Source organism: Rousettus aegyptiacus, unplaced genomic scaffold (assembly GCF_014176215.1).
Source record: "Rousettus aegyptiacus isolate mRouAeg1 unplaced genomic scaffold, mRouAeg1.p scaffold_m13_p_3, whole genome shotgun sequence".
NCBI lineage: Eukaryota > Metazoa > Chordata > Mammalia > Chiroptera > Pteropodidae > Rousettus > Rousettus aegyptiacus.
The window spans coordinates 31,233,346-31,259,941 of NW_023416306.1; the positions used below are offsets into that span (position 1 = coordinate 31,233,346).

Here is a 26,596-nt window from a genome sequence, read left to right on the forward strand (position 1 = left end):
ACTAGAACCCAGATTCCTTCGGCCCCAGGTCACTCACCTCCAGCGGCCCCCAGACGACCGTTGGAAAAAGGCGGGCGGTACCTAAGCAACAGCCGCGAACTAACCTTCAAGCTCTAAAGCCTGCCCCTCTAGTTCCGGGGGCGTCTCGTTGGCGAAAGCCGCGAAGTGCGCCTGCGCAAGAGTGACGAAGCGCGGGCGAGGGGGAGGGGGTGTTTTGGTTCAAGCCGCTCGCCGTCCTTTCCAGACTTGGTCGTCCGAAAGCTTCTCGTTCCTGCTTTCCTGCTTTCCCTTCCCCTTCCCCTTCCCTTTCCCAGCCCCGGTCCTCCCTCCCTCTTTCCCTTCTGCCTGCCTCCACTTTATTCTACTGCTGCCCCGGGTCCGGGCCATTTTCCGGGCCGGGCACACTAAAGTGCGCGGCCCCGGGGCCCAGTATATGACCCGCTGTCCTGCTACCCTTCTCTTCCCCCGCCCCATGTGGCTGCGGGGCCGCGGTGGCGCTGCCCACTATGGCCCGGAAAGCAGTTAGCAGGAAGCGGAAAGCGCCAGCCTCGCCGGGAGCTGGGAGTGACGCTCAGGGCCCGCAGGTGAGAGCTGAGAAGCTGGGATCCGGGTCTTAAGGCCAAGACACCCACAGGGTTTTAGTTTGCAGATCAGAGAACCGGAACTGAGATCCAAGGTTTATAGTCAGGGGCACAAGAGCAGAGCCCTGGACTGTAGAGTCAGTGCTGGGCTATCGGGAGTTCACTATAGGGCAGATAGGGCGAAGGGGTAAGGAGCTAAAGGGGAACTTGAAAATGGGGCATATTCCAGGGAAGGCCTGCAGCCAGGATTGGGGCTGGAAGAGAAACCAGAATTTGGGATATGCAGGAAGGGAAACCAAAGTGGAAGGGAATCGGGAACAAAACCTCCCCGAAGGTAGGGGAAGAGGGAATGAAGTCCTTACAGGGGCTCGCGCATGGATGATTGCATCCAATATGGGAGGGAGTCTCCAATGAATACCCAAGCCCTGAGCTGGCACTCGGACCCCTAGAAGAAACAGCAGTTCCCAGGTATCATCCCTATTCATTCCTCTTTGGAGGGGAAAACCTTGCTGGACGCTAATGAAGACCGGTTTACCATGTCTCCCACCCCGTTGGTATTTGATATTTCGAATTCTACAACTGCCTGGAGCGCGGGCCTGGTGACAGAGGCCGGCCATTGATAGTGTATCCTGGAAGACCTGGAACCCCAGTCGGGCTCCTTGGTTTGCATCCTCCAAGCTCCGCGGGGTGTACAGGCAGAGAGGGAGAAGGGAGCTGGGCAGAGATGCACCCCAGATTGGTATGGTAATCATTGGGCCCCTCCTTTCCTTCCCTGTCAAGGATAACTTCAGGGGATCTGAATCTTTTCATTCCTTAAAGGCTTAGTAAACCTTTATCCTCTTCTCTGCTTCTATTCCCTTGTTTTTCATCCTTTTTTTTCTCATAGGTTTGACTATGAACAGCATCTTTTCAATGTTGGAAGAGTTAAACTGGACTGTCTGGGTTGCGATTACTATTTTAATGTATTCGTATTTATCTTGTATGCAAATTCTGCAGGATGAATTCTTGGTGATTTCTCTAATACAGTAGGATTCCCTTGTTCTGAAGAATGATAGCCAAAGTTCTGATGTCTAATGTTGCTTTCTACAGTTTGGCTGGGATCACTCCCTTCACAAAAGGAAAAGACTACCCCCAGTGAAGAGATCCTTAGTGTACTACCTGAAGAACCGAGAAGTCAGGCTACAGAATGAAACCAGCTACTCTCGAGTGTTGCATGGTTATGCAGCACAGCAACTTCCCAGTCTCCTGAAGGAGAGAGAATTTCACCTTGGGACCCTTAATAAAGTGTTTGCATCTCAGTGGCTGAATCATAGGCAAGTGGTGTGTGGCACAAAATGCAACACGGTAAGCGTCTGGGGGGATGTTAGCTTTCTCCCAGGCCTTGGATATATGGCTCCACATGTCATATATCCAACATTTTTGGCCCCTGGGACCGGTGTTCCTATGAGAATCTAATGCCTGATGATTTGAGGTCGAGTTGAGGTAGTGATACTAGCTAGCTCTGGGGAGCAGCTGCAAATACAGATGAAACTTCGCTTGCTTGCCTGTTGCCCACCTCCTGCTGTGCGGTCTGGTTCCTAATAAGCCACTGCTGGACCAGTATTGTTACCAGTCTACAGCCTGGAGGTTGGGAACCTCTGCTCTAGAACCTCTCATTGCTTATTTTCTCCATCAGTTTCTCTTGGAAGGAGATTGCCTTACTCTCTTTTCCTTTCCCTTCTATTGATGATTTCTTTGTCTCTTTTTCGTCTCCTTTTCTCTACATTTCTTTTCTGACAAATCTCAGAGGAGTCTGTTTTTTTAGGCCTCTTGCCATATGAATATGCCAGTGCTTCTAGAGTTCTTTAGGCTTTATCTTTTCATGTTTCTTTTTAAGTCAGAGGCCTCAGAGGAAAGACTTAGAAAGAAGGATGCTCAGGGCACCATTCAGGCTACATGATAGTGAAAACCTTGGTGTTATCTGCTAGCGTAATTTCTACATATGTAGAAATTCTTAACACTTGGCAAACATACTTTTAGGGAATAGAATCTAAAGACGTATTTCTTATAAGAAAAAGGCAGGGAATGTGTGCCTCTTGGTGTATTTCAGGATATATATGTTTGTTCTTTGCAATCTCCTTGAAAAGGATTCAGAAGAGAAAAATTAAGTGTGAGTAGGAGAATATTTTTACATAGAATGACTTAGAAGACAATCGTAAGTGAATGAAGGAGGAAATCAGTAAGGTATATAGCCAGCACGATTACAGGCATGGATAAAATAAGTCAATCCATCGAATATGGTGGGTATGATTGGAACAGAAGGAAACAAATAGCATGATGTCAGAGGAATGACAAGTGAAGAGAGGCAGGACATGGAGGTGGAAAATGATTCTGAATCAAGTGTGAGAAAAGAGCAGATGTAGACCCAGCTGTTCTCCCCATTTTCACCTCACCCTGTGTGTGTATGTATGCAGTATAAGGGCTGTGTGAATTTCCCTTGAACAGAAACACATCTTAGGTCAAGTGGAAGAGTGAAGGTTGCTCTAGATCAAGAAAGTGTTAAGTATTAAGAGAAGTGTTAAGTAAAGGATATAGGCAAAAATTTAAACATGAGTTTTAAGGAAGGAAATAATACCATGGTGGTTGGGGCCAAGCTTTCATTTCCTCTTGTGTTGAAGGCTGCTTGTCATACAGGGCCTTTCAAAACTAAGTACTGGTAGGAAGTACAAAACTTCATTTTCCTAGTCTCTCAGGCTGCCATTCCTGGTTTTAAGAGAACTGTCATTATTGTTGCTTGGAGTAGAAAGAGTCTCTTATTTGGAGGAATTCATTCCACTCCCCACACATACCATCATAGTATTTTTCCCAGCAAATATTGCTCTCTGAATTGTAAAATGAAGTAATTGTTATAGTATCCTTGCATTTATTATTGACTCTGTTTTGAAGATGAGAATGTTAAGTAATAATTTAACCTACTGCTAGTACCTACCTCTTTCTGTCTTCCTATGTCCTCATGAGCTTAAGCAGGGGCTTGTTTTCTTTTTATAGTTAGTGTTTTTCTTTACTTAGCTTCCAGAAGCAAACCTGGGAACCAGGAACACTACTTTTTCTCTGAACATTTGGCAAATAATTTTCTTAGCTGTGCCTTTGTTTTCTCATCTCTAAAATGGGAGTGGTAATATCCAGTGCTGAGAAGGTGGCTCTGGATATCTTGGGGGAATACTTCAAGTTAGCAATATTTACTTATTCAAAAATAGTATTAGTGATAATGAATTCAAAGCCTTTTCTAATACTCCTGGCATTCCCTGGGATTTCCCTCAGTTTGTACGAAAGGAAAATTATTTAAATAATTAGAACTGTCTTCGGATAATATGTGAAGATTTGGGGGGAGGAGGATTTCAAGTTGGAGTCTCAATAGTAGGTTTTAATGTATTGAAATTTTACCATCAATAAAATGATATAAATGTATTCAGTAGGAAAATTTGCTCTTTATATTCTAAAAATAACCTATTAATATATATCTGTAGGTCGGAATCTGTTTTTATCTTGGCTGGTTGGTATTCATCAGCATTTTACTGAGTGTACACAAATGCTCTAAAGCCAGGTCAATTCCACGTTAACTGGCTTGAGGCTATAATATTGAAATCTCTGCTAAGGCAATGGGTCACCCTCTTTGGTAAAAACATTTTGTAAACTTTTCTTTAGCTTGATTCCTGGGGTGGGAATTTCCCTGTGCTATGTACTGATACTCAAACAAACTAGGAGGCCAGTAAGCACAGGAATAATGGCAAAGATGGTCAGCTTACATTTTAACCATTGATAATATTAGTATGGTCATATTTTTACTAAATTATTTAAAGAAGGAGAAGTAGTATAACCTTAATTTGAACATGGTTCTGGGAACCAGGGTGAGTAGATATATTTTCCTGGCTAAGGGTTACAAGCTCAGATTATGTGCAGAGCCAGACAGAAAGTAAAAGAAGCTTGCTATGCACGAGACAGAAGTAATGGGAACTGCAAAGAGCCAGAGAAGGCATTTTTGGCTTTAGCCAGTTGTTGCCATTTAGGGATTAGTAGATTTTCCTTTTTCTTTTAAAGGAAACTAGGGATTAGTAGATTTTCCTTTTTCTTTTAAAGGAAACTGGATTTTTAAGGGGAAAAGTATTGACCATTTATGAGGAATATTGAGAATCTGCTGTGATAGGAGCTTTAGGTGTTTAAAAGAGAGTTGTGAGAGTAAGGTTGGAAAGGTTCATTAGCATCTCATTGTGGAAGCCTGTGAATATCAAGCTAAGATTTTGTTCTGTGGAGAATGGAGAGAGACAAGGCCCAGGGTTTGAAGCAGGGACTGACGTGGTTGGAGTAACGCTTTTAGGTAGAGTAGTTATATGATGGTAGCACTATGGTATAGATGAGAAGTAATGAGTGTAAAACCAGGACGTTGGGGAAAAGGTAGACTCTATAAATGGTGACATGCTCAGATTTAATCCGATTTAATCCATACAAAAGAATAAATTGGAATTGATACTGCTATCTTAAACCTGGGTAACTGGCAGGATGGCAGAGTAAGTATTGAGCAGATTTGAAGAGATGAGTTTAGTTTTGTGCTTTCAATTGATTAAAGTTTGGGAGAGGGGTAAAGATTGAAATTAGTGGTTTGGGAATCTCATATGAGATTATTATGTTACCATGGGAGGGAGGGTAGAGAAGTTTCCATAAACCTTCCCTAAAATTGCAAGCTTTTCATTATAGATACATTTTGGGGGGCATAGTATGGGGAGGGTGGTGTAGGAAGCAGTCCATAGTTTTATTTAGATTTTCAAAAGAAACACTATGAGCCAAAAATGAGTAAGAACCATTGATATTGAAAAAGGGACTAAGAGCAGAACCTTGGAAAACACCTATATTTATGGGGCAGGAAAAATTGCTACCCAGGGAGCAGGGAAGTTAGAGGAAAACCAGGAGAGTACCAAAAACGATTTAAGAAAGCAGATATTTTGAGAGGGAGGCCGTTTGAGGATAAGGATGGTGATAGGCAGAGTGATAATGTGTGCAGAGTTTGGGGTATTTAATTTTAGACATGAACTCTTATTTTATTTCTGTTTATTGATGCCCTCCAGCCAAAGACTACTGGAGACTTAGATTCAGTTGCTTGTTGCCCCTAGGGAGAACCTACACCATAGGGAACCATGGGACCTCATAGTAAGAGGATATTGGGTTTTACAAAGGTGATCTGGAGGAAGGCTTAAGGAAATGGGACTTTGACAGGAAAATTTCTTGTGAAATTTTCACCAAGGCACCAAGGGCTAGCTGATAGTACCAAGTTGGATGTCAAGGCTCCTTTTCTCTTTCTCACCATCTCCCAGAGATATATTGCAGACTTCACAGAGAGATTTGGTGGATCATAATGAAGCAGACAAGATAAGTTTGGGCTGCAGTTTGCTGCCAGATGAGAGACAGAGCTTTGAGAAGCCGAATTTTGAGGGTAGGGTAGAATGGTAGATACTAGGGTTGAGAGAATAGCTATAATGTTGTATCACTGGGTTTTATATTCAGATTCCTGAAATTGTAAAAGCAGAATATGAAACTCAATTTGAGACAAAAGGAAAAGAGTTATGGTGAAGTGTGAGGGTTTTGCTCTGGCCAGATTTTTTATTCATTCCCCCTTGTTTTACTATTTTTTTTTTTCCCCCAAGGGGTTGCAACCTTTTAGAAATGGTTTAAAATGCTTGCAGAATTCCTTGTGCCCTGCTAGGTCTACATCTCAGGTTAACAGTATGCCTTTCTGTATGATCCATCTATGTTTTCTACTTAGGACAGTAACCTGCTATTTAGCCATTTTTTAATGGCATATGGTTATCCTCTATCTAGAAGGAAACATTCAGATTTATCCCAGAATTAGTCTTTATCTTATTTTCAGAATATTTTGCTCTTTTGAGAGGAAGATTTTTAAATGTAGAAATGATAGAATTGCTCTCTTGGCAAGTTCATTCTGATGGGACACATGTACAGAAGTGTTTCTAGATTGGAAATCATTATGGAAATGCTTCATAAATTCTAAGTTTCTACAGATTTAATTGATGTTATAAGACTTTAGGAAGAGTAGTAGTAGTAATAAGTTTTATGCCTCTCATAAGTGATGATGCTAGAGTTGCCTACCCCTTTCTGACTTGCCTTCATCTTGGGAAGGTCTTGCTTGGATTGGCATGCGTGTGGGCCCCAGGAATCTGTTCCCTGTAGTGTGTTATAGTCTTTAGGTCGCTCTCTGTATGTGAGGAAAGTAATGATCAAGAATGTTGGGGTCTTATTGTATGTCAACTATACTTTATTTAAAAAGAAAAGTGTTAGAACCTAAGCAGCAATTCTGTGGAGAGATTAAATAATTTATTTGGAGGGAGTGGCTCCATAGTGTAGTTAGCACGTCTGCTTTAACACACAGAAGAAGATCCTAGGCTTGTGCCCCAGGTAGAGCCATGGGCCATACCCCAGGGGTACCAGGGGTGGAAGTGGGGGCGTAGAATCAAAGAGGGGAAAAAAGAATTTATTCGAAGCAGCTATCTCATCAATAATGATGGTATGTCGATGGTTTCTTCCTTATCTGGGACTTCACCTCATATTGCTGGATATTTCACATTCCTGGCCTCTGCTATGTAGATGCCAGCAATACCCCCTCCCTGCCACACACATACCCCTGCACTTTTAGTTATTGTGACAATCAGGCACTTGCACATATACACATAGGTGCATGTGCATGTATTTTTAAATGTTATGCCCCTGGTTGACAACTGCTGCAGACCTTGAGGCAAGCAGTTTTTCTACCTGAGCCATTTATTTCATGTATAGTGTGTTTGAAACTAGGGACATTGGAGAGTGAACAGATTGACTCCTGTACTCCAGTTTTTTTCCCCCTATCCTCAGTAGACATTACAGTTAGAGAAAAAGGTCTTTACTTCTTTTCAAGCTGACATGGACATTTTCTTTTAGAATGGGAACAATGCCTGGGTCTGGTTCGAGATAAGAGTAGAGAAATATGAGTTTTTCCTAGTGATATCTAGGAGTATTGCTTTTCTGCCTGACCCTTAAGTAGGGAACTATTCATGTGTTTGTTTCCTGGTCTAGGAGATAAAAGGAAGAAACTGGCCCAAAATTGGCAACTGGTTTGAATCCAGGATAATGATTGGGCTAACATTTGGCTTCTTAATTTGGCTGCTGATTCCATTTAAATGGCCTTATTTGCCTTTGGATTCAGGAAGGCCACCACTCCCTCTCACTTGTTAGATGTGGTGGTTCTCATCAGGACAATGAGAGGAATTGGGATAATATTTCTATATTTCATTGGCTAGAATATAGTGGGACAGCTTTGGGATTTGTATTTGCATTTATTAAATCCATAAACATTGATTGAATCTTGCCAATGTAGCAAAACACTACCCAGTGTGGGGTTGCAGCAATATAAAAACAAATCCCAGGAAGAGCTGGAAGGGACTATAAAGATAATAGAATCCTAACCACTGACTTCTATTTCTCCTTTTATAGTTGAGGAAACAGACTCAAAGGAGAAAAGTGATTTGCCTGAGCTTTTATAATGAGATAGGTGCAGAGTTAAGTTTGGGCCTCAATTTTCCTTATTCCTTGTCAGAATTCTTTATGTTACACCAAGTATACCTCAGAATTTTTCACTGAAATACCCCTAATGGCAGAAGACTACTCAGTGATTGGACAGTATTGAGCAACTGTGAAATTTTTTTGAAGTTCCAAGAATATCTTAAGTATTCATGTGTATTTTCCATTTTATGCTATAATATATTCATGATTCTCTTAATATGAAAATACTGTGTTCAGGGAGGGTAGAAATCTTTTTTTGTCTCCTGATTAATGTTCCAGGAAGATGAGGTACCAATTTTTCCTGTAAAAAGCACGTCACCACATTATGTATAATACATGGATCCTGACCTTTGCTTAGCTTAGCTGGGATGTGATACATGCAAAGTTAATTACAACATAAATGCTTCATTAGTAGCTCCAATGAGGAGTGCTCCATGAGGGAAGTCAATCATAGTTAGGGTATTCAGAGAGGATTTCCTAGAGGAGAAAGGGGCCTCAACTTATGGGAAGGAAATACAGGTGTCTCTTCCATAGTAGAGTCAGGAAGGTACAAGGAGGGACTGAATAGACCCATTTGGTTGATGCAGAGCATCAGCCACCAATAAGTACTGTGACTCAGTTACTGAGGAATTGGATGGCAAGGCTAACTAAATTTTCCTTAGGTAATTTTTTTATTTTCCCTTTGGTTCATATCTAGCCTTTAATAATGAATAATCCTGTTAATCATCTTTCTCATCTGGAGAATTGAGTCTCACACTTACTTGGTCCCTGGTGAATTTAGGGCCTGTTCTGCAGCCCTGTAGCCTTGGAAGATGGGAGAACCTGGGTTGCCAAGAGCATAGTTTTGCTGGAGGTGCCTGGCAAGCCAACTACCTGAGAATAGATAATAATGAGACAGTCTAGTTACTTCAGTTGGTTCCTGCTTTCCTTGGGCCCTTGTGTTGGAAACTTGTTCTCCCCAACCCTGGGCCTAATCACTTGAATGGCTGCCATAATGGCAAAGAATTTTTTAAAAATTCCATGACCTAAGCCAGTCTACCTTCTTTTAAATGAATGCACGTTTGATTTCTGATCATTTAGGGCTTTGTTTCCCAAGCATGACTCAGGAACCACCTGCATCATAATCATTTGAAGTAAATGTTAGATACGTATTTTCTTCATCCTCACTCCAGTACTAATTCAGGATTTCCTTCAGTGAAACTAGGAATTGGCATTTTAAACAAACTGAAAATTTTTATATGAATCACTGCCTTAGACTTTATTATATAGCAATAATTTTTTTTTTTTTTTTTTTTTTGCTACCTTATTAAATCTAGTCAAGTAGTTTGTATCTTCCTTATATTTTCTCAATCACACTCAAGGCACAGGTGGAGGCATCAGATTTAACAGACCTGGAAGGATTTCTTTGTAGGCATCTTGGTTTATATCCATCCAGCAGACAGTAGAGTGTTATTAAATCTTATTTTTGCAGTTTGTGGAAGCCTCAACAAATGGTTATTTATTTATTTATCTATCTTTTGCCTGTTCCTGGTGTCGTGGGTAGATAAAATAAGAGATTTGCCCGTTATTTCTTAGGTCAGATTTTAGGCTATTAGTTTCCAAGTTTTTGTTCTCTTTTCTAGAAGAGTAATATGTAAACATGTCAAAAATATCCACATTTATACCAACAAGTTTGATTCAGTCATTTCGTATTGTATATTTGGATTCTCAAAGATTTGTAGTTGAGTCTGGGTTCCATTTCTTATTAGCTTTGTGCCCTTGGACAAGCCAGATATCATCTAAGCTTTTCTTCTCCCACCTTTAAAATAAATGGACAGAGTAGCAGAGTCATGAAGAAAATTAATAAGTTAGCACAGTATCTAGAATATGTGCTTAGCAAATTGTTGATGTAATTAATGGTGGTGGTAAAGGATGAGAACAGAATTGGTGGCAGTGGTTTGATATTTCTAAGCATTTCTGGCCAAGTGCAGTAAACTGAAGTGAGCATTTCTCTACCCTGTAAATCACTGCTGCTTGAATGTCAGTCACACCCCAAATAGCTTAAACATTGAAAAATAATTCATTTAGACGTAATTTATACAAGAGGAAGTATTATTAGTATATTATAGGAAATTATATTTAATTTCATTATGGAAGGAATACAGATAAAAGCAAAATATTTTTCTGTGTGCAAATTAAAGTAATACCCAGTTCTCATAAAGATGTGGTGGAATGAGTACAGATATACATTGCTGCAAAAACCTTTTTTGAAAGTAATTTGGCATTATGTTTCAAAAGCCTGGTACATATTATTTGTTGAATGAACAGCCTAAAAATATTGAACGTAATGTTTTCAAACTAGGGAATTTATCCAAAGAAAGAGAAAAGTCTTTTTTTTACCAACATAGTCATTGGAAGCTATTTTATCTAAATGCTAACAATAGAATACATGAGTAATTTATGGTAAATCAAATTTGCATGATATTATGCAGATATTAACATTTAAGATTATAATAACATGCAAAGCATTTGATAGGTTAAATGTAATAAGATATAAAATTCTATTTCTGCTTATTATAGCTATGCACAATTATACATGCATGTGGTTAAGGACTAAACAGGAACTTGATAAATGATTTGAAAAGAGACAGGATTTTGAATGATCTTTCTTGGATTTTTTATTTCCATTATTGCTGATACTGTATTATCAGTAAACTTTTTTTTTTTTTAATATTACTTCAGCTAGATGAACCTTATTTTTTCTTAGCCTAAAGCAATGGTTAAAGTGGCCTTACCCATTTACTCTTCATTGCTTATTTTGTTTGCTGACAAAAATACAGTTATGTGTTATATATCTTCTCAAGGGAGAGGGAGTGAAGTAGGGGCTTGAAAATATATTGGTGGGACATACAGCAAAAGGAGTTTCCCTTTGCAGTCACACAAGGAGTTTTTTTAAGCTCAAAATAACACCTACAGAGATATCTTGCTTTTCACTGGGCAAATATACAACCATATTGTCCTTAAGTCTTTGTGCTGTAATGCTCAGGAAATAAGGGTGTGGCTATACCCAATCCCCTGTGGTGTTTCACTGGTTTAAAATTGCTGCACTGTAGTTAAAACTGTTCACCCATCGTTATTTCTTTAGCATAAATTCCTAAAATTGGAAGTATAAAGTTTACACATTTTTAATTTTTGATACATGTAGTCTATTTTCTATTGTGTTTCTTGGTTTTGGCTTCTCCTTCACTCCTCTTCATCTTCTGGGTTTGGGATAGGGAATGGATTCATCTGCTTGATTTCAATTGTATTTCCTTTCATCAACTTTCAACAAACTAGGCTGCCCACTTACCTTTTACTATCTGACTCAGCATACTTTATCTTAATTTCTGTGTGACCTATGTGGATTTGCTTTCTTTTCTCCTTTAGGCTCCAGCTAAAACACTCTCGAATATTAGAAAATTTATTAAGCCACCTTGATCTTTCATTGTACATACATTTGTGTGTGTCTACATTCACATTTCTGCTTGCAGAGATGTACTCACTAATCTTAATAGTCTTCCTGAATATAAGGCCTTTGCTTTTTTTTTCCCCCCCCTCTCTTCTAGAATGTAAACTGCAAGGAGCCATTGAGCCTCAAGCTTACCTTGCCATGCTGCTAATTTCTGGCAGGGATCCCAGTAGGTTAATGTGGAGTAGCCCCATTCACGGAAGTGTTATAGGAACTGTATGAAGCCTTGGCCCCTCATCAGAGGGCTTGAGGATATGTTCTGTGGCAGCTTCTCCACATGACTGTCCCTTCCCTTGAAGAAGCAAAAGGGCTCTATCCTTCATATGGTGCTTTGTCATTCCCCTGCAAAGATGGGGGTGAGGTTGGGCATAAACTCTTGGGCCTCTGCAGACCCAACTGTTACCAGTTTTACCATCTCCCTTGTATCAAATGTTTTTCATAGAGGGTAGGAGCTTTTTTTACACCCTGTAAAACCAACCAAACAGAATAGTGTATTACTATTTATTAGCTATCTCTTGTTAAGTACCTATTGTGTGCCGATCCCTGTGCTAGACACTACATTTTATTAGCTCTCTTAGAAGTTTTAGCCAGCCCCCAATTTCCAAAGGAGAAACTAAGATATTTCCGGGTTGATGGGTCAGTTTACTCTTGTGTCTTATCAAAGTTACTGCCCTCCGTATATATAGAGCAGATTCTGTTAACCTCATTGCTTCTGAAACTTCAGCAGATCTGGAGATCTTGGGAAACTCCAGATTCTGATTTAGTAGATCTAGGATAGGGCCTGAGATTCTTTGTTTTTAACAAGCACCCAAATACTCCTTTGACTAGCAAGGGTCTGGATCAGTGGTTATTAAACCTGGGCAGTCAACAGATTTTCCTGGAGATCTTGTGTTGAGAGGGGTGTGAGGTGGGGTCAGTTTTTCTGGCCCCAAACTCAGTAATTTCTAATTGAAGGAGTTTTAGGGTAGGGCCTGAGAATTGTTTTTGTTTTGCAGCTTTTTTTTTTTTTTTTTTTAAGACAGTTCCCCAGGTTATAATGTAATAATCAGTTTGGGAATCACTTGTCTAGAAGCTAACATGTTACGAATGCATTGTCCCACATAACACAAAGGGGTAATTGGGCAGTTAATTTTGCAGGGCCGTGTTGGTTAGAGACCATTTGTTTAAAAGGGTAAGAAACCCATTCACATTCATTGGAAGGGCTAGTTCACAAACCTGAAGAACAGGAAGTATCCCTGGACTCAGAAAGAAACAAACTAAGAAGTGGAAAGGCACTACGAACCAAGGATGGCCATGCTTCCTGTCTTGTTTTGTTTTCTCTGGGGGCTGCCTTTGGTAGGAATTGACCACCCAGACAGTCTAGTGCCTACATCCAGCTCTACATTCCTGAAAGAATTTGAATGACATTGTTCAGTCCAGCCTCTGAACTGGTTCTCCCTGAGCATTGAATTTTGGAGAATGAAAAGGGGATGGATCAGTAAAGAGGTGAAAAGCATTTCAGGTGGAAGCAGCAGCATAAGCAGAGGCATGGAGGCATAGAACAGAATGGTGTGTGTGATAGAGACAAGCAGTGAGATAAACTTACCTTGTCATATGTCTCAGGTCACTCCAGGTCTAGTAACCTAGGTATGCTTAATAGCGATTATGGTGTGTTTTGGGAATTGTGCTTTGTTTCTAAGCATATGTAGATAATTAGATAAATAAGATATGCCAAAATTGGCAGAAAACCTTTAGCCGGGTTCTTTAGGACCATAATCTAATGCAATTCCTCTTTGAAGCTGTCTTTGAATCCCAAGCAAAATTTATTGCTTCTTAATGTGTATTCATATACCATATTACACCTATTTCTATTTTCTTATTTTCACATTTTAGTTGACTGATAGTCCTGACCATTCCTTTAATAATTCCCAGTGTCTAGCATGTAGTAGACATTAAGTAAATGTTTGATGGATAATTGAGTGAATAAATATTTGTACTCAGGGTTGGCCACATTAAGAGAAACTGTGTTCAGCTCTGTATCTCTTTTCTCTACAGCTCTTTGTAGTGGATGTCCAGACAAGCCAGATTACCAAGATTCCCATTCTGAAGGACCGGGAGCCTGGAGGTGTGACCCAGCAGGGCTGTGGTATCCATGCCATCGAGCTGAATCCCTCTAGAACACTATTAGCCACTGGAGGAGACAACCCCAACAGTCTTGCTATCTATCGGCTGCCTACACTAGATCCTGTGTGTGTGGGAGATGTAAGTTTCCCCCGTAATTATAATTAGTGGTAGCCTTATTTTTCAGTGGACCTTAGTAGGTTCCCTAGACCGTCCTCCCACAGGCCCCCTGGGAAGGGATAGTTTCCTGTGGTTTTCTGTTGACTCTAGGGGCAAGGAGGTAGAGATTTCAGAATGGGGACCGGACTCCCCATAGCAAGTATTAAATGTGTTGACGGGTGAGCAGCGCACCTTGGCCCAGCAGCAGTGGATTAGTCAGTGTCCAGACATCTGCTGCCCATAGTCAGAGAGAAAAGTTTATTAAATCATTTATTCAGTAACTATTTATTGAGCTATCTGTGATCAGGTATTATTTTAGACACTAGGGGCACGGCAGTGAATAGAAAAGATAAAACCCCTATTTTCTTGAAGCCTGCATCCTAGTAAAGGAAGACATAAATCAATATATAAACTATATAAACCAAATGAATAATCACCAGCAGTATGTCAGAGTTGGTAAGTGCTATGGAGAAGAGTAAAGGCAGGCTAAAGCTATAGAGAGTGTGGTAGAGAATGCTATTTCAGAAGATAATCAGGGAAGGCCATAAGAATGACATTTGAGCAGGGAGACTTAAAGGAAATGAGGGTCCAAGCCATATTGATGTCTGGAGGAAGAGAGTTGCAGACAGAAGGAACAGCAAAGAAGTCAGTTATAACTGTTGTCCCAAAAAGCAAGGGGGAGAGTGGTAGGACAAGGATGGAGGGGTGAGAGGTGAGTGATTGTAGGAGCCCCAAAGAAGACATCCAGAGATAGAAGGCCAGAACTGTGTATCCGTCAGACGTGTTTATTACCTACAGGAATGCCAGTTTCATTCTAACTTTGAGCTCCTCTAGACGTAACTTAAAGATTGTAGGATCATGACCTATGGGTTGAAATCACCAGAGAACAGAGTTATAATTTTTACAAAGATATTTTCAGTCAGACTTGTATGCTTTTCAAGAGTTTGTGTTACAATCTTTATTTTACTAATTTTTTTTTCCCTCTTTGTACCTGTCATTCCCTACTCTCCAAGGATGGGCACAAGGACTGGATCTTTTCCATTGCATGGATCAACGACACTATGGCGGTGTCTGGTAAAATTCCCCTTTTGTAGGGAATTGGGTATGGCAGAAAGGGAGGGAGGCTAGAAAAGAGGTAGTAGTGTGAGTGGAAATAACTCAGTAAACAGACCACCAGACAGGGGCCAGGAGATCTTGTTTCTAATGTTGGCTGTTTCGCTGACTTACCATGTGACCTTGGGTAAGTTGTTTCCCCTCTGTGTTCCTGATCTGGAAAGTGGAGGTATTGCCATCCAAAAAATATGTGTGATGGCATGTTAACCTAAACATTTTTGTAGGACTTCATTAAAATAATGGTTGTTAACGTGTTTTGGAAAGTTGATGTGCCCTATAAAGTATTAGGAGCAATTATCATTTTCTGTACAACTTACTACATAGCATTAAGTTTCTTCTTGATAAAAGGCATATAGAATTGGGGGAATTTCTTTCCCAATGGTAGAACAATCAGAAAAAATATATATGGAAATGAAGATAACTTAGAGGTAAACAAGTGCTTTCTGGATACCCACAGTAGCTTAGGAAGTAGGCTCAGTGTACTATTATTACTGGATACCCATAGGTAAAAATAAAATCCCCCATTCCAGATTCCCAAATAAAAATAACCCTGATAGTTGTTAAGTTAGGCACTTCGCATGTTAATATGATCCTCAGAGCAATACTAGAGTGTTTATGTTATGTTATTAGCCTCATTTCACAAACGAGAAAATTTAGATTCTGAGAGGTTATTACTATAACTTTCCAAAGGCCATACAAATAGTGAGAGATGTAGTCAGGATCTGAATCCAGGTCTGATTTCAAAGCCCATACTTCAAACTGCTACTATCAAAGCTAAGTGAATATAAATATTTCTTCTTTAGATTCTTTGTAAAGCAGCCAGGAGGGAAAATAAATCCAATGAACAAGCATATTCACAGGTCAGAATTACCCAGGAGTGGTTCAGAAGCTTTTGGAATCCCTGTCATTTGTCTTTCCAAGGAATGAGAGTTCCTTAAAGATAGAGTCTGTCATGTCACCTCTCTAGGGACTGTTCATATGTCGGTAACCTGCACTAAATTTGGTTGTTGGGAGCCAGGCCTTGGCTTTGGGAGCCTCCCATTTCTTCTTTCAGATATCCTACCGGTGTCCTATGTTTTCAAGCTGATAACTCCCAAGTGTACATTTCCTGAACAGTAATAGCGGGTTTTAAGAACATTGCCTCTGACATTAGAGACCTGACTTCAAATCCTGATCCTATCACTTATTAGCACTATGATCTTGGACAAGTTACTTAAGCTTTCTGAGACTTGGGCTTCCTCATCTATAATATGGGTAATGATTATGTATACTTCAGAGAGTCATTGGGAATATTAAATGAAATGATGCATAGCGGCTGCTGTATTGAAAATACTAATACTTCTTAACCAGTACTAATGTTCAGACATGATGATGAGCATCAATGCTGAATCAGTATATTCAGTAAATACAAGCAACTAATTGTCTATTATGTTTCAATAAAGCCAGAAAAATCAGTATATTCAAACACGTCATCTCCCTTTCAAGTCTCACACATATACCCCATTGACATATATCGATTAATGCTCCCACCTCCCACCCAGGTGTACAGCCAGAGAGCTAAGACTCATCTTAGGCTCTGTAGTCTCCTTAGATTACCAAGCCCTGTGGATAGTAGTTTCTAAAATATCTCTTATATCCATCATTATCTCTTTCTTGAGTTATCCCAATAGCTTTCCATATTTTCCCTGTGCTTTTAGTTTTATCTTTTCCAATCTAATCTTTATGTTGCTACCAAATTAGTTCTTTAATTTTTTCTTATTGTAAAAGTAATACATGTTTATCATAAGAAAATTTAAAAATACAGATAAAAAAGGAAATAAGAATTACCCACAACATCTCTACCCAGAGATAACCACTGCTAACATTCTGAAATATATCTTGCTAGTCTTTTTTTTAGTAAACGTATTTTTTTAGTTGGTTAAAATGGGATCATATAGAGGATGGATATATGGGTACAAATGTGATATACCAAGTATAATAAAATGTTGATGATAGAACATAGTTATAAGTATACAACTCATTATAAAATTCAACATTTCGGGATGCTCACAGTTTTTCATAATAAAGTTTATGTAGTTTTATTTTTTTAATTTGCATAATAAATCATGTGTAGCTCTCCAGATATGCCCTCTCTGGCCTTTTCTAGATTTCACACATGATGAACCCTGTGTTTTGCATCCCTGCCCACAAGGCTTATGATGCAAACAAATTAGTTGCTATTTCTCCCATGTTAGTCAGTTTTTACTACAAAGCATTCAGGAGATTTAAATAAGGGAAGGGCACCTTCTGGTCTTAAAGGAGAGTTGGCATATAACTTTATAGAAAGGAATTTTAAAACTGATTTTTTTTTTAGTGGTCCAACATAGCCATATTGTTGGACATATACATTGTTCTAAATAAACATTTTTGTAGATGGGGCTTATGATAGTGGATTATTCCTAGATGGGAACACAAACTTTCTGGGTTTTGGTGCAGATTGTTCAGTTGTACTCTAGAAAGGTAATCCCATTTTAGCTCAGCAGCAGCAGTACATTCAGGGCTCAGTTCAAGGAAAAATCTTAGTTTTTTAAGTGCTTTATTATTGTTTGCTAAGAAAAACTATCTTTTTTAAGCATTCATTTTATGTAGAACAGTCATTTTTAATACAAGGATTGTGGTCCCTATGGGTCCATGGAAAGCCTTCAGGAGGCCCATGAACTTCCTTGAAATTAAATTTATGATGTAGTGTTTTTGTGTATTTTTCTATCAGAGGTGGAGCAGTACAAGAACTGGAAAAGTTAAACACCACTGATCTAAAGTGGAGGTTCATAAACCCTGCTGCTCAGTAGAAATTACCTGTATGTGCATGCCCCAGTAACCTAAGCATTTGGCTTGGGAAATTACTGAGCTTTATCAAACTGTGTAGTACCCTCTTTTGAAAAATCCCACTAACCATGTTATGCTTAAATGTTATATTTTAACTCCTACACCTTAGTTGAATCACCCTCTTGCTGTAGCTATTAAAATGCATGCAACTCTCTGTTATTGGGTGGGCCACCTGGCCAAGCTTCAGCACATATGAGGGTAATGCAAAAAGAGCTAGACTAAGAAAGCCCATCTTGGCTTCTGTGGGACTGTCCCATGGAGAGCTGAGTATGTCTGACATCTGTGGTCTCCTTGACCTACAGGCTCACGTGATGGTTCTATGGGACTCTGGGAGGTGACAGATGATGTGTTGACTAGAAGTGATGCAAGGCACAATGTGTCACAGGTCCCTGTGTATGCCCACATCACTCACAAGGCCTTAAAGGACATCCCCAAGGAGGACACAAATCCTGATAACTGCAAAGTTCGTGCTCTGGCCTTCAACAACAAGAATAAGGTATGAGCTCACCAAAGGTCCCTGAAGCCTCTTTCTCTTGCTTCAACTTCTTGGCTTATGTCTTGGGAGATGCACTTCTCCTCCAAGTTAGTGCTTCCTGCATAGCTCAGTTCTGAGCCCACAGAGCATGTCCTGAAGGCCAAGGGATGCTAGTGAGAAATTATAACAGATTATGAGATCCACCCTCTGTATTGAGCTCTGCTCTGTTTCTCTGGATGGTCCATTTTTGTGGGTCAGCCTCCCAGAGTTTCCACAGGGCCACTCTGATTTGACTGTCTCTCATTTGCATATGCCTTTGCAGGTACAAATTATGGGGTGATAGTTCTTTCATGTAGACAGTTTTTTCTATTTTGGGTGTGATTTTCATACATGCCTCTGAAAGCAATCATTTTGTTTTCCTCTTTGGTATTCAGTTTCTTTTCATTCTTCACTGCCTGTTTTCAACACTGCCACCAGGTCTTAAATCATTGAGCTATATCTCCTAAAACTGGGGTGTAAGTTATGTTGGGATGGAGACCCAGAACCAGAAGAGATGATAGGCTTCTCCCAAAATCTGAATCAGGCCACGATTTGAAGGGTAGCTCTCTTAGCCTCCTCTCTCTCATCCATATTTATGGCTTAGAGGTATACTTATTTCTCCCAGCTTAGACTCTCGACTTACATTGAGACTTAAGAAACTATCCCTTATGTGTGTGCTCTGTCAAACAGGATGTCATGGGAATGATTGCATAGTAAGGGCTTTTTGAACTATTGGTGTCTTATGTTATTGTTATAAACTGGACTTGCTTCTTGGGTTCTCTCAAGAAGCAGTCTTGATTTAATAAGCTGTCCAGCAGCATTACATAGGGCTGATAATGAGATGATAATCTATGTCAGCTATGCCGGGATCAATCATAGGATAGGAATGAAGAATGGGAGGACCTGACCTTCAAGGTCTTCCCCTGCTTACTGTTTTATGTTAGTTGGTACAGATTGCAGTATAACCTGTTTGTCATTGCTCTTGTAGGAATTGGGAGCAGTATCTCTGGATGGCTACTTTCATCTCTGGAAGGCTGAAAATACACTGTCTAAGGTGTGATGAATATGACTTAGTAGTTTTACTTAAAAATTCACCTATGGTTAAAATAATTTAATTCTCCATGAGCCTTTTTTTTTTTTTTTTTTTTTTTAAAGCATCAGTGCTCCAAGGATCTGGGCATATGATTGCACAGTGCATGAAACCCTGAGTCTAGTGTGCCTCTCTTGAAAGTCTTTTAAAGAGTTCAAAGGGGGTGATTCTTTCACATTGCAAAGGCTTGCTGAGAGGCTCCTTTAACTAGCAGTCTTCCAATCCACAATGCATTTAAGCATTTGCTTATGGATAATTAACTCTGGTATGTTGTGAGTGCAGAAAAACGTAATTGTTTGAAACCATTGGCAACTAAAGATCAATTAAACTAAAATAAACCGTCTCTGAAATAATCATGTAATGAGAATATGAATTTAATTTGTATATTTACTAGCAACATTTGCATAAAGTTAAGTCTGCCTGTGAATTATTTGTCCTCTTGTCTCAGAGTCCTTTGCTACTTGCTACTTCTATTATACTCTTTCTCAAAAGGAAGTAGAGCCTTAGGAATTATTGATATTTTCATGTGAGAGCAGCCTCTGATAACTTGGCGCTTTACATGCAATAGACAACCACTGAATATTGCGTGAATAAAAAGGATACAGGGTTAAGGCTAATTGATGTTGCCTGGGGTCAAGCCAGTCCCATGAGTGTCCTTTCTAGAGTCTATAACTTCCATACAATTTGGGAGTTAGGCTGAGGGTTGCCAGCATTCAGCCTCTTTATCTGAAGAGCAGTGAGAAGGTTGGTGGCTCTTGCTGGCAGAGAGAGTGGTTTTAGTGCCCTGTGGTTATCCCTGGAAACAACCTGCAGGCCTTGGCCGTTCTCTCTGCTTCTGATTATTTAATTCCAGCTTGACCTTTTTTCCTACCCAGTCTTCTCCAATATTCGGATCTTATTGTTTATTATAGTTACTTTCTCTTTCTCTCACATACCTTGGGTTAGAGCAGGGTATTAATCCCTTAATGAGGGCTTGTCTTTTTGTCTCTGACTTTGTGTGGCTTATATACAAGGGAAACCCACAGAGGTGGGCATCTAACAATGCCCTCCTCTATGCTCTCTGGAAATGCAACGGGTGTATCTCTTTTCTCTGTTTTCAGCTTCTCTCCACCAAACTGCCATATTGCCGTGAGAATGTGTGTCTGGCCTATGGTAGTGAATGGTCAGTGTATGCAGTAGGCTCCCAAGCTCATGTCTCCTTCTTGGATCCACGGCAGCCGTCATACAACATCAAGTCTGTTTGCTCCAGGGAAAGAGGCAGTGGTAAGAGTCCCAGTGTGCTCCTCAGGCTTATATCTGCATTGCAATTAGTTTTGACCTTCAGTTTCTATGTTGGTTTCCAAACAAGTATAGTGATTGTTATGGAACCTAGTAGAAGTGTTTGGTGACACAAGAGGGAAACCTAAATATGGCAACAGAGCCTCAAACACCACAGACAGATGGGTAGCCACAGAAGCCTTTGGTGGAAGCCAACAATCAGGATATTGGTGATTTCTGTATTCTTACACAGAGTCCTACTTTTTATCCTGTGGTAATTTGCTTGGGCCCTGCTTAAACCGTAAAATTCATTTTATGCTAAGGAATGGCATGATGGGGTGAGGAGTTTACAAAGGTGCATGAAGAAACTTAGGAATGATGACTAGGTACATTAGTTTGATTGTGGTGATGGTGTCATGGATATATACATATGTTAAAACTCAAATTGTATACTTTAAATGTGTGCAGTGTACTGTATGACAGTAATACCACAATAAAACCAAAGAAAATATTTCATTTAGTTCTGACCACTGGGTGAATTAGGCTTTAGCTTGCTGTCTTTAATAGCATATTCTCTAGGAGAACACCCTCATTTGTACTGTACTTTAAGATTTCAGAATACCTTTATCTGAATCTCATTTCATCTTTCCAAGAACCTTGAGGAAAGCGGGTAGGAAAAGATAGTAGTAACCGCATTTTATAGATGAGACTGGTTAAATGGTTAAATAACTTGCTCAGTATCACACAGGTTGGTCAGGGAGCAGCCAGGGACCAGAATCTAGATCATTCAATTTAACACAGTGGTTTTTTTTGTTTCGTTTTTTTTTTTTTTTTTTTTTTTTTTTGTCATCTCACTTTGTCCCCTTTCTCATGCAAAAATGTGGCTATGTTATCCTGAGAGCCCTAAAGGACACAGTATGGATTACAATTTAACCTCTCATGCAGTGTTTCTTTTCATGCAGATATTGTAAAAGTGGTTTTGTTTTGGGTTTGTTTGTTTTCAGTTGTCCTTAAGATGCTCACATTTCAGAACAGAGAATGTGTGTAATGAGAGTAGCAAGGGAAAGAATAGGCACCTCTGGAATGGTATCTGCATTGAAAAGTTCTAAGAGATTTTGGTTACTGTTAAAGGAGTGGCCTTCATGCTTAATAAGGAAATACTGATTCCACAAATGTTTTTGAGCAACTCTTATGTGCCAAGGGACATCTTCATATCCCATGTACTTATTTGATCCACAGATGCATTTTCTTTTATGACATAGAGTGGTTAAGTGACTTATTTTAAAATTCACACTGTAAGTGAGAGACAGTGCTCTCATGGGTTCTTCAGTTCTAGGCTATCTGCCACCCTCATAATAATACCAGATAAAGACCTCTTATAGTACCAAGATAGCACTTTCAGGTCAATTTGAAGGAGGTTTTATTAATGTAATGATTTGTGTATATGCAGATTACCTTCAGTTTTAGTATAGGTTAGAAACATATGATGAAGAAGAGCTTAGAGTTATGAAAGATGACTCCAGAGTGAGTCTGAGGAGGTTCAGAGGAACACTTATGATCTTAGGCCAAAACCATCTTGGGCATCACCAGGCATCTGGTATTTCTCTGAAGCTTATGGGAAGGTTCCTTTTAGTTATATGGATGACAGTATGGCTTCAGGGTTCTGTGCATTTGCATAAGCTATGCCTGCCATGGGAAAGGCACTGTCTGATATTTGGAGGTACCATGTGAACTCAGTGTCAGAGAAATTTAGACTAGCAGACTGTCCTTACTCCCCCTGCTCATTGCCCTTTACTTTTTTCTTTCAGGGATCCGGTCAGTGAGCTTCTATGAGCATATCATCACTGTGGGCACAGGGCAGGGCTCCCTGCTGTTCTATGACATCCGAGCTCAGAGATTCCTGGAAGAAAGGCTCTCAGCTTGTTATGGGTCCAAACCCAGACTAGCAGGAGAGAATCTGAAACTAACCACTGGCAAAGGCTGGCTGGTAAGTAAGCCCCTGACCAACATGCTTACTGGAGAGCGACAGAAAAATTGTCTTTGCTCTCCACACCCACTCATACGCCCCCCTGACATACCACCTACCCACATACTTTTTCACTAATAAGAGGCACTTGTTGGACCAAAGACACTTTCCCTTGATTTTGCTTTTATGTCTGTGTGTGTCCATGGGAAATCAGGCCCAATAAGACACTGGTTGACCTAAGATTTCCCCCAAGGTGATAACAGAGCAGGAAGGGGAAGGAACCGCCCACTGAGGCCACCAGTGAATTATTAAAGAGTTTGGTTCCAGCTGTCATGAGAAGACCTTCCGTTTATATAGCAGTTCTTCAGCCTGCTCAGTTCCTTCCTGATGTTCAGTTGGAGGAAAAACAAGGCCCCTATTCACATGAGCATTAATCTCCTGACATCAGATTACAGATACAGTACCCTCTTTTCTTAAAGAGACCAGAAAGCATTTCTGTCCCTTCCTTCTCCCTTTCCTACCCTATGGCCTACAGGTGCTAACAGAGTCTCTTTCTGTTCCCGTAGAATCATGATGAAACCTGGAGGAATTACTTTTCGGACATTGATTTTTTCCCCAATGCTGTTTACACCCACTGCTACGACTCGTCCGGAACGAAACTCTTTGTGGCAGGTGGTCCCCTTCCTTCAGGGCTCCATGGAAACTATGCTGGGCTCTGGAGTTAATGAAAACTCTCTCCCAAAATGCAGAGATTTACACTAACTTCCATCCTTCGTTTCCTTTGTTTCTTCTTTTGATTTTTTCCAATTGTGTGAGGCCCTCATATTTTAGTGGGAACACCAGAGTTTGCCTATGGTTAGGCTCTTAACAGGAAGAAGTGCTATACAGAAATCCGAAAGTTTTGTTTGTTTGTTTGTTTTTACCTTTTCCCTTTTGCTAATCAGAATTTTACTGTTTTTTTTTTTTTCTTTCTGGCTTATCAACCAAACATTTTTAATCCCTATTTGTATTTTTTCTTCAAGTGACACACACTCTCCCCTAGACTCTGGCTTCTTAGACTGACATAGTCATTCTCACCCTTACTTCACTCTTGAGTGGTAGGGCTACTTTACAATTATGTGGTTGCTGTCAAACTTTCTGTGAAAGTTTGGGGGCTGTTTGTGCATGTGTGCGTGCGTGTGTGTGAACTTGTGTGCCTGTAAGTACTGTGTGTTATTGAAATTACCTGGAGTGAGGATTATTTGTAATTAAAATATTTATAAAAGAAACAACTTTATTCAGAGTCCAGCTTTGGGACTAGTCTTTATCTTGTTTTTTGAAGTCTAACAACACTGATTATAGGAAGTAACAACAGAAAGGAAAACAAATCATCACCAGGAGAACCCTTTGAGTTGGATTGCTGGCTTCCTGGGAACTCTGGAGCCAGGACTCCAAAGCTATCCATCCCCTACCTGTCTTCTCATCTGTGTGTTCCCCAGGTGAGAACATTTCTGTGTATGTGTCACTTCCACTTCAACTTCCCATCTGCTTAGCCAGTGGCCAGTTCCCTAAAACAACATCTCCATCCAGATAGAGCTCTGGAGGCTGCAGAAGGCTTGGTAGGACTTGCTAAAGAGAATTCCCATCCCAACTTCCCTGTCCCTCTCCTCAAACAAGGCCTGATCCGGTGTCTCAGGGGCCTGAAGCTGGGGATGTCAAGCCCGCTAAGAGTCACATACTCAGTCACTTTGGCTTTGGTGAGAAGCTTCTCCCTTGCCTTTCTTCTAATTTCCCCAGTGGATTTTGCTCTCGTTTTCTAAATTGGGTTGAGTCCAGGAGGGTGGGGGTGAGCAGGGGTTTTATCTGTGTGTAGTGAGTGCTTCATGTGTGGAACATTTGTTTTCTTAGTACAGTGGGGCTGGGGTTGAAGCCGCCTCTCCCACTCTTGGCCCAGCTCTGGGATGGTGATGGAATGGCCTACAGCCAGCAACAGTGTGCATGTGAAAGCATTGGTGTGATTAGTAATTTGTTCCTCCCTTGAACTCTGTTTAGTCTGAGGTTTTTAAACTTGCAGGCAACTGACTGACCATGATGTCCAGTTATTCCTTGCTTTTTATGCATCATGTTGCAGATAACAGCTGTTCCCACCCACAAATTCCTCCTCCATTCAAAGCACATACTCTGCTTCTGTCAACAGCCCAATGTGGGGAAAGGAAAAGTTATATTTATTCCTGCACTCCAGTTTTTAAGTTGGCCTCCCAGTCATCCCTCTCTGCTCTGGGTGTAAGTGGGAAATAGAAAAAAAGAGTGTCTTCTCCTTGATGATGGGGGCTGGTGGGGAAGGAAATCAACAAGTCACCATGTCTTGGTGGTGTAATGCATACACCACAAGTTATAGAATTCTCATCTTCTAACCTAGAGAAATAGGTGCTATAAACAGGGAATTAAGCAAAATGCTGGATGCTGTAGATCTTTTAATTGTCTTAATTTTTTTTCTATTGAACTACAGGCTGTAGATTTCTTAGTTCTCACAGAACTTCTATCATTTTAAACCAACTTGTATATTAAAAAAAAAGATCTTAAGTTCTTAAGTAGGATGTTTTGTACTGTTGCCAGACCCTCTTCTGTGATGGGTAATATGTTTGAGTTTTTGTTCTCAAAAATGTAGCACTTGACTTTTTGCCAAGTAAAAAAATAAATATTATTCCAGTGCAAAGTGGTTGGTTTGAGTGAGTATGTCTAGCCAAGAGGCAACAGGGAAAAGCCCTAAATGACTAGTTGGGAGGTCAGCTTGGGGTGATAGGACTGCTTGGAGCATAAGGGAAATACAAGAGTTCTTCAAGGTAAAGGTGGATCAAGTGCAAACACATAAACACTAAGACCTCTTTGTTCCTGGTCCCCAGCTGTAGCCCAAAATCAGGTGGGATCCACTTGAGGGTGGGTATGCCCAGAGAAAGTATTGTGGTGCTTGAAAAAGAAACAGGCTGAAGATGAGGAGGGAGGATGCTAGTCCTTGCTCCAAATGGCTATGGATCTGAGAAAGTTGATCAGCTCCTCTTAACATAAACCAGGATTAGTGATAGGACCTGTTTGCTTCAGTGGCAAGTGCCCTGAGAAGGTGAAAGTGGCTGCACAGTGTTCTGGGAACAGGACATCATTTTTTTTGAAGTTGAAAGCATAGATCCTTAGCTACCCTTTGTAAGTGGAGGACACAGGGACCCTTGTGAGTGATGCTCATCCCAGAGCCTGTTTAGGGACTGTAGCTGAGAGAAAGGCAGACTGCTAAATCATACCACACTCCTCACAGCCATCTCTGGAAAATCCATTAGGGCTGGGCTACAGCTAGGCAAAGTAGAACCTATTCCCCAGGCACAATGCACTTGTTCCTTTCCAGAACATACTGGATACAGCTGTCCTTTGCACCTGCCTTTAAGAGACTGTTTCTGAACATGATTCACACAGGCACCTAACTATATAAGATTAAAGGCTACAAAACAGGAAGGGATTGGTGAATGAGTTGAAAGAATTGAGAGGGCTCCCTAGAAGAGAAGAGTCACATTGAGAAAGATCCTAGAATTAGCTTTTTCCAAAGTGAGGTTTTTAGAATCCGCAATCCATGGAACAGTAATTGGTATTTGCAAAATGTTCCACAGTCAAATGATGTTGGGGACATACAGATTAAAACAGACATGCTTCTTCACAACCTCGGGTTTTTTAGTTACTATGGGACTCACGTTCATGGAATATACTCAGAGAAAGGTGATGGGGTATGGAGTGGGCCTGGCCTGGGCCTCTGGCCTCCATGGAATCTTGGCCCTGCTCCCATTTTCCAGCCAGACTTTCCAGCAAAATATGTATCACAGGAGGACTTTTGGACTTTATGGGGACCCTCCCTTTCCTG

General features: G+C 40.4%; 1 protein-coding gene across 1 annotated transcript; it reads left to right on the forward strand.

Moving 5' to 3' along the window:
- Nucleotides 1-181: 181 nt before the first annotated feature.
- On the forward strand, nt 182-25,411 carry DCAF12 (DDB1 and CUL4 associated factor 12). Its single transcript, XM_016130401.2, has 9 exons — nt 182-584; nt 1,671-1,925; nt 13,687-13,893; nt 14,925-14,985; nt 18,192-18,385; nt 19,392-19,457; nt 20,594-20,756; nt 22,559-22,737; nt 23,283-25,411. The coding sequence occupies exons 1-9, from the start codon at nt 507-509 to the stop codon at nt 23,439-23,441; spliced, it is 1,362 nt and encodes a 453-aa protein (XP_015985887.1). The 5' UTR covers nt 182-506; the 3' UTR covers nt 23,442-25,411.
- The last annotated feature ends 1,185 nt before the right edge of the window (nt 25,412-26,596 follow it).

Excerpts from the sequence above, each read along its gene's own strand:
- DCAF12 (XM_016130401.2), top strand. The coding sequence starts at position 507 with ATGGCCCGGAAAGCAGTTAGCAGGAAGCGGAAAGCGCCAGCCTCGCCG. Across the intron at positions 585-1,670 it reads GTGACGCTCAGGGCCCGCAG|TTTGGCTGGGATCACTCCCT; the intron begins GTGAGAGCTGAG and ends TGCTTTCTACAG. Across the intron at positions 14,986-18,191 it reads CGACACTATGGCGGTGTCTG|GCTCACGTGATGGTTCTATG; the intron begins GTAAAATTCCCC and ends CTTGACCTACAG.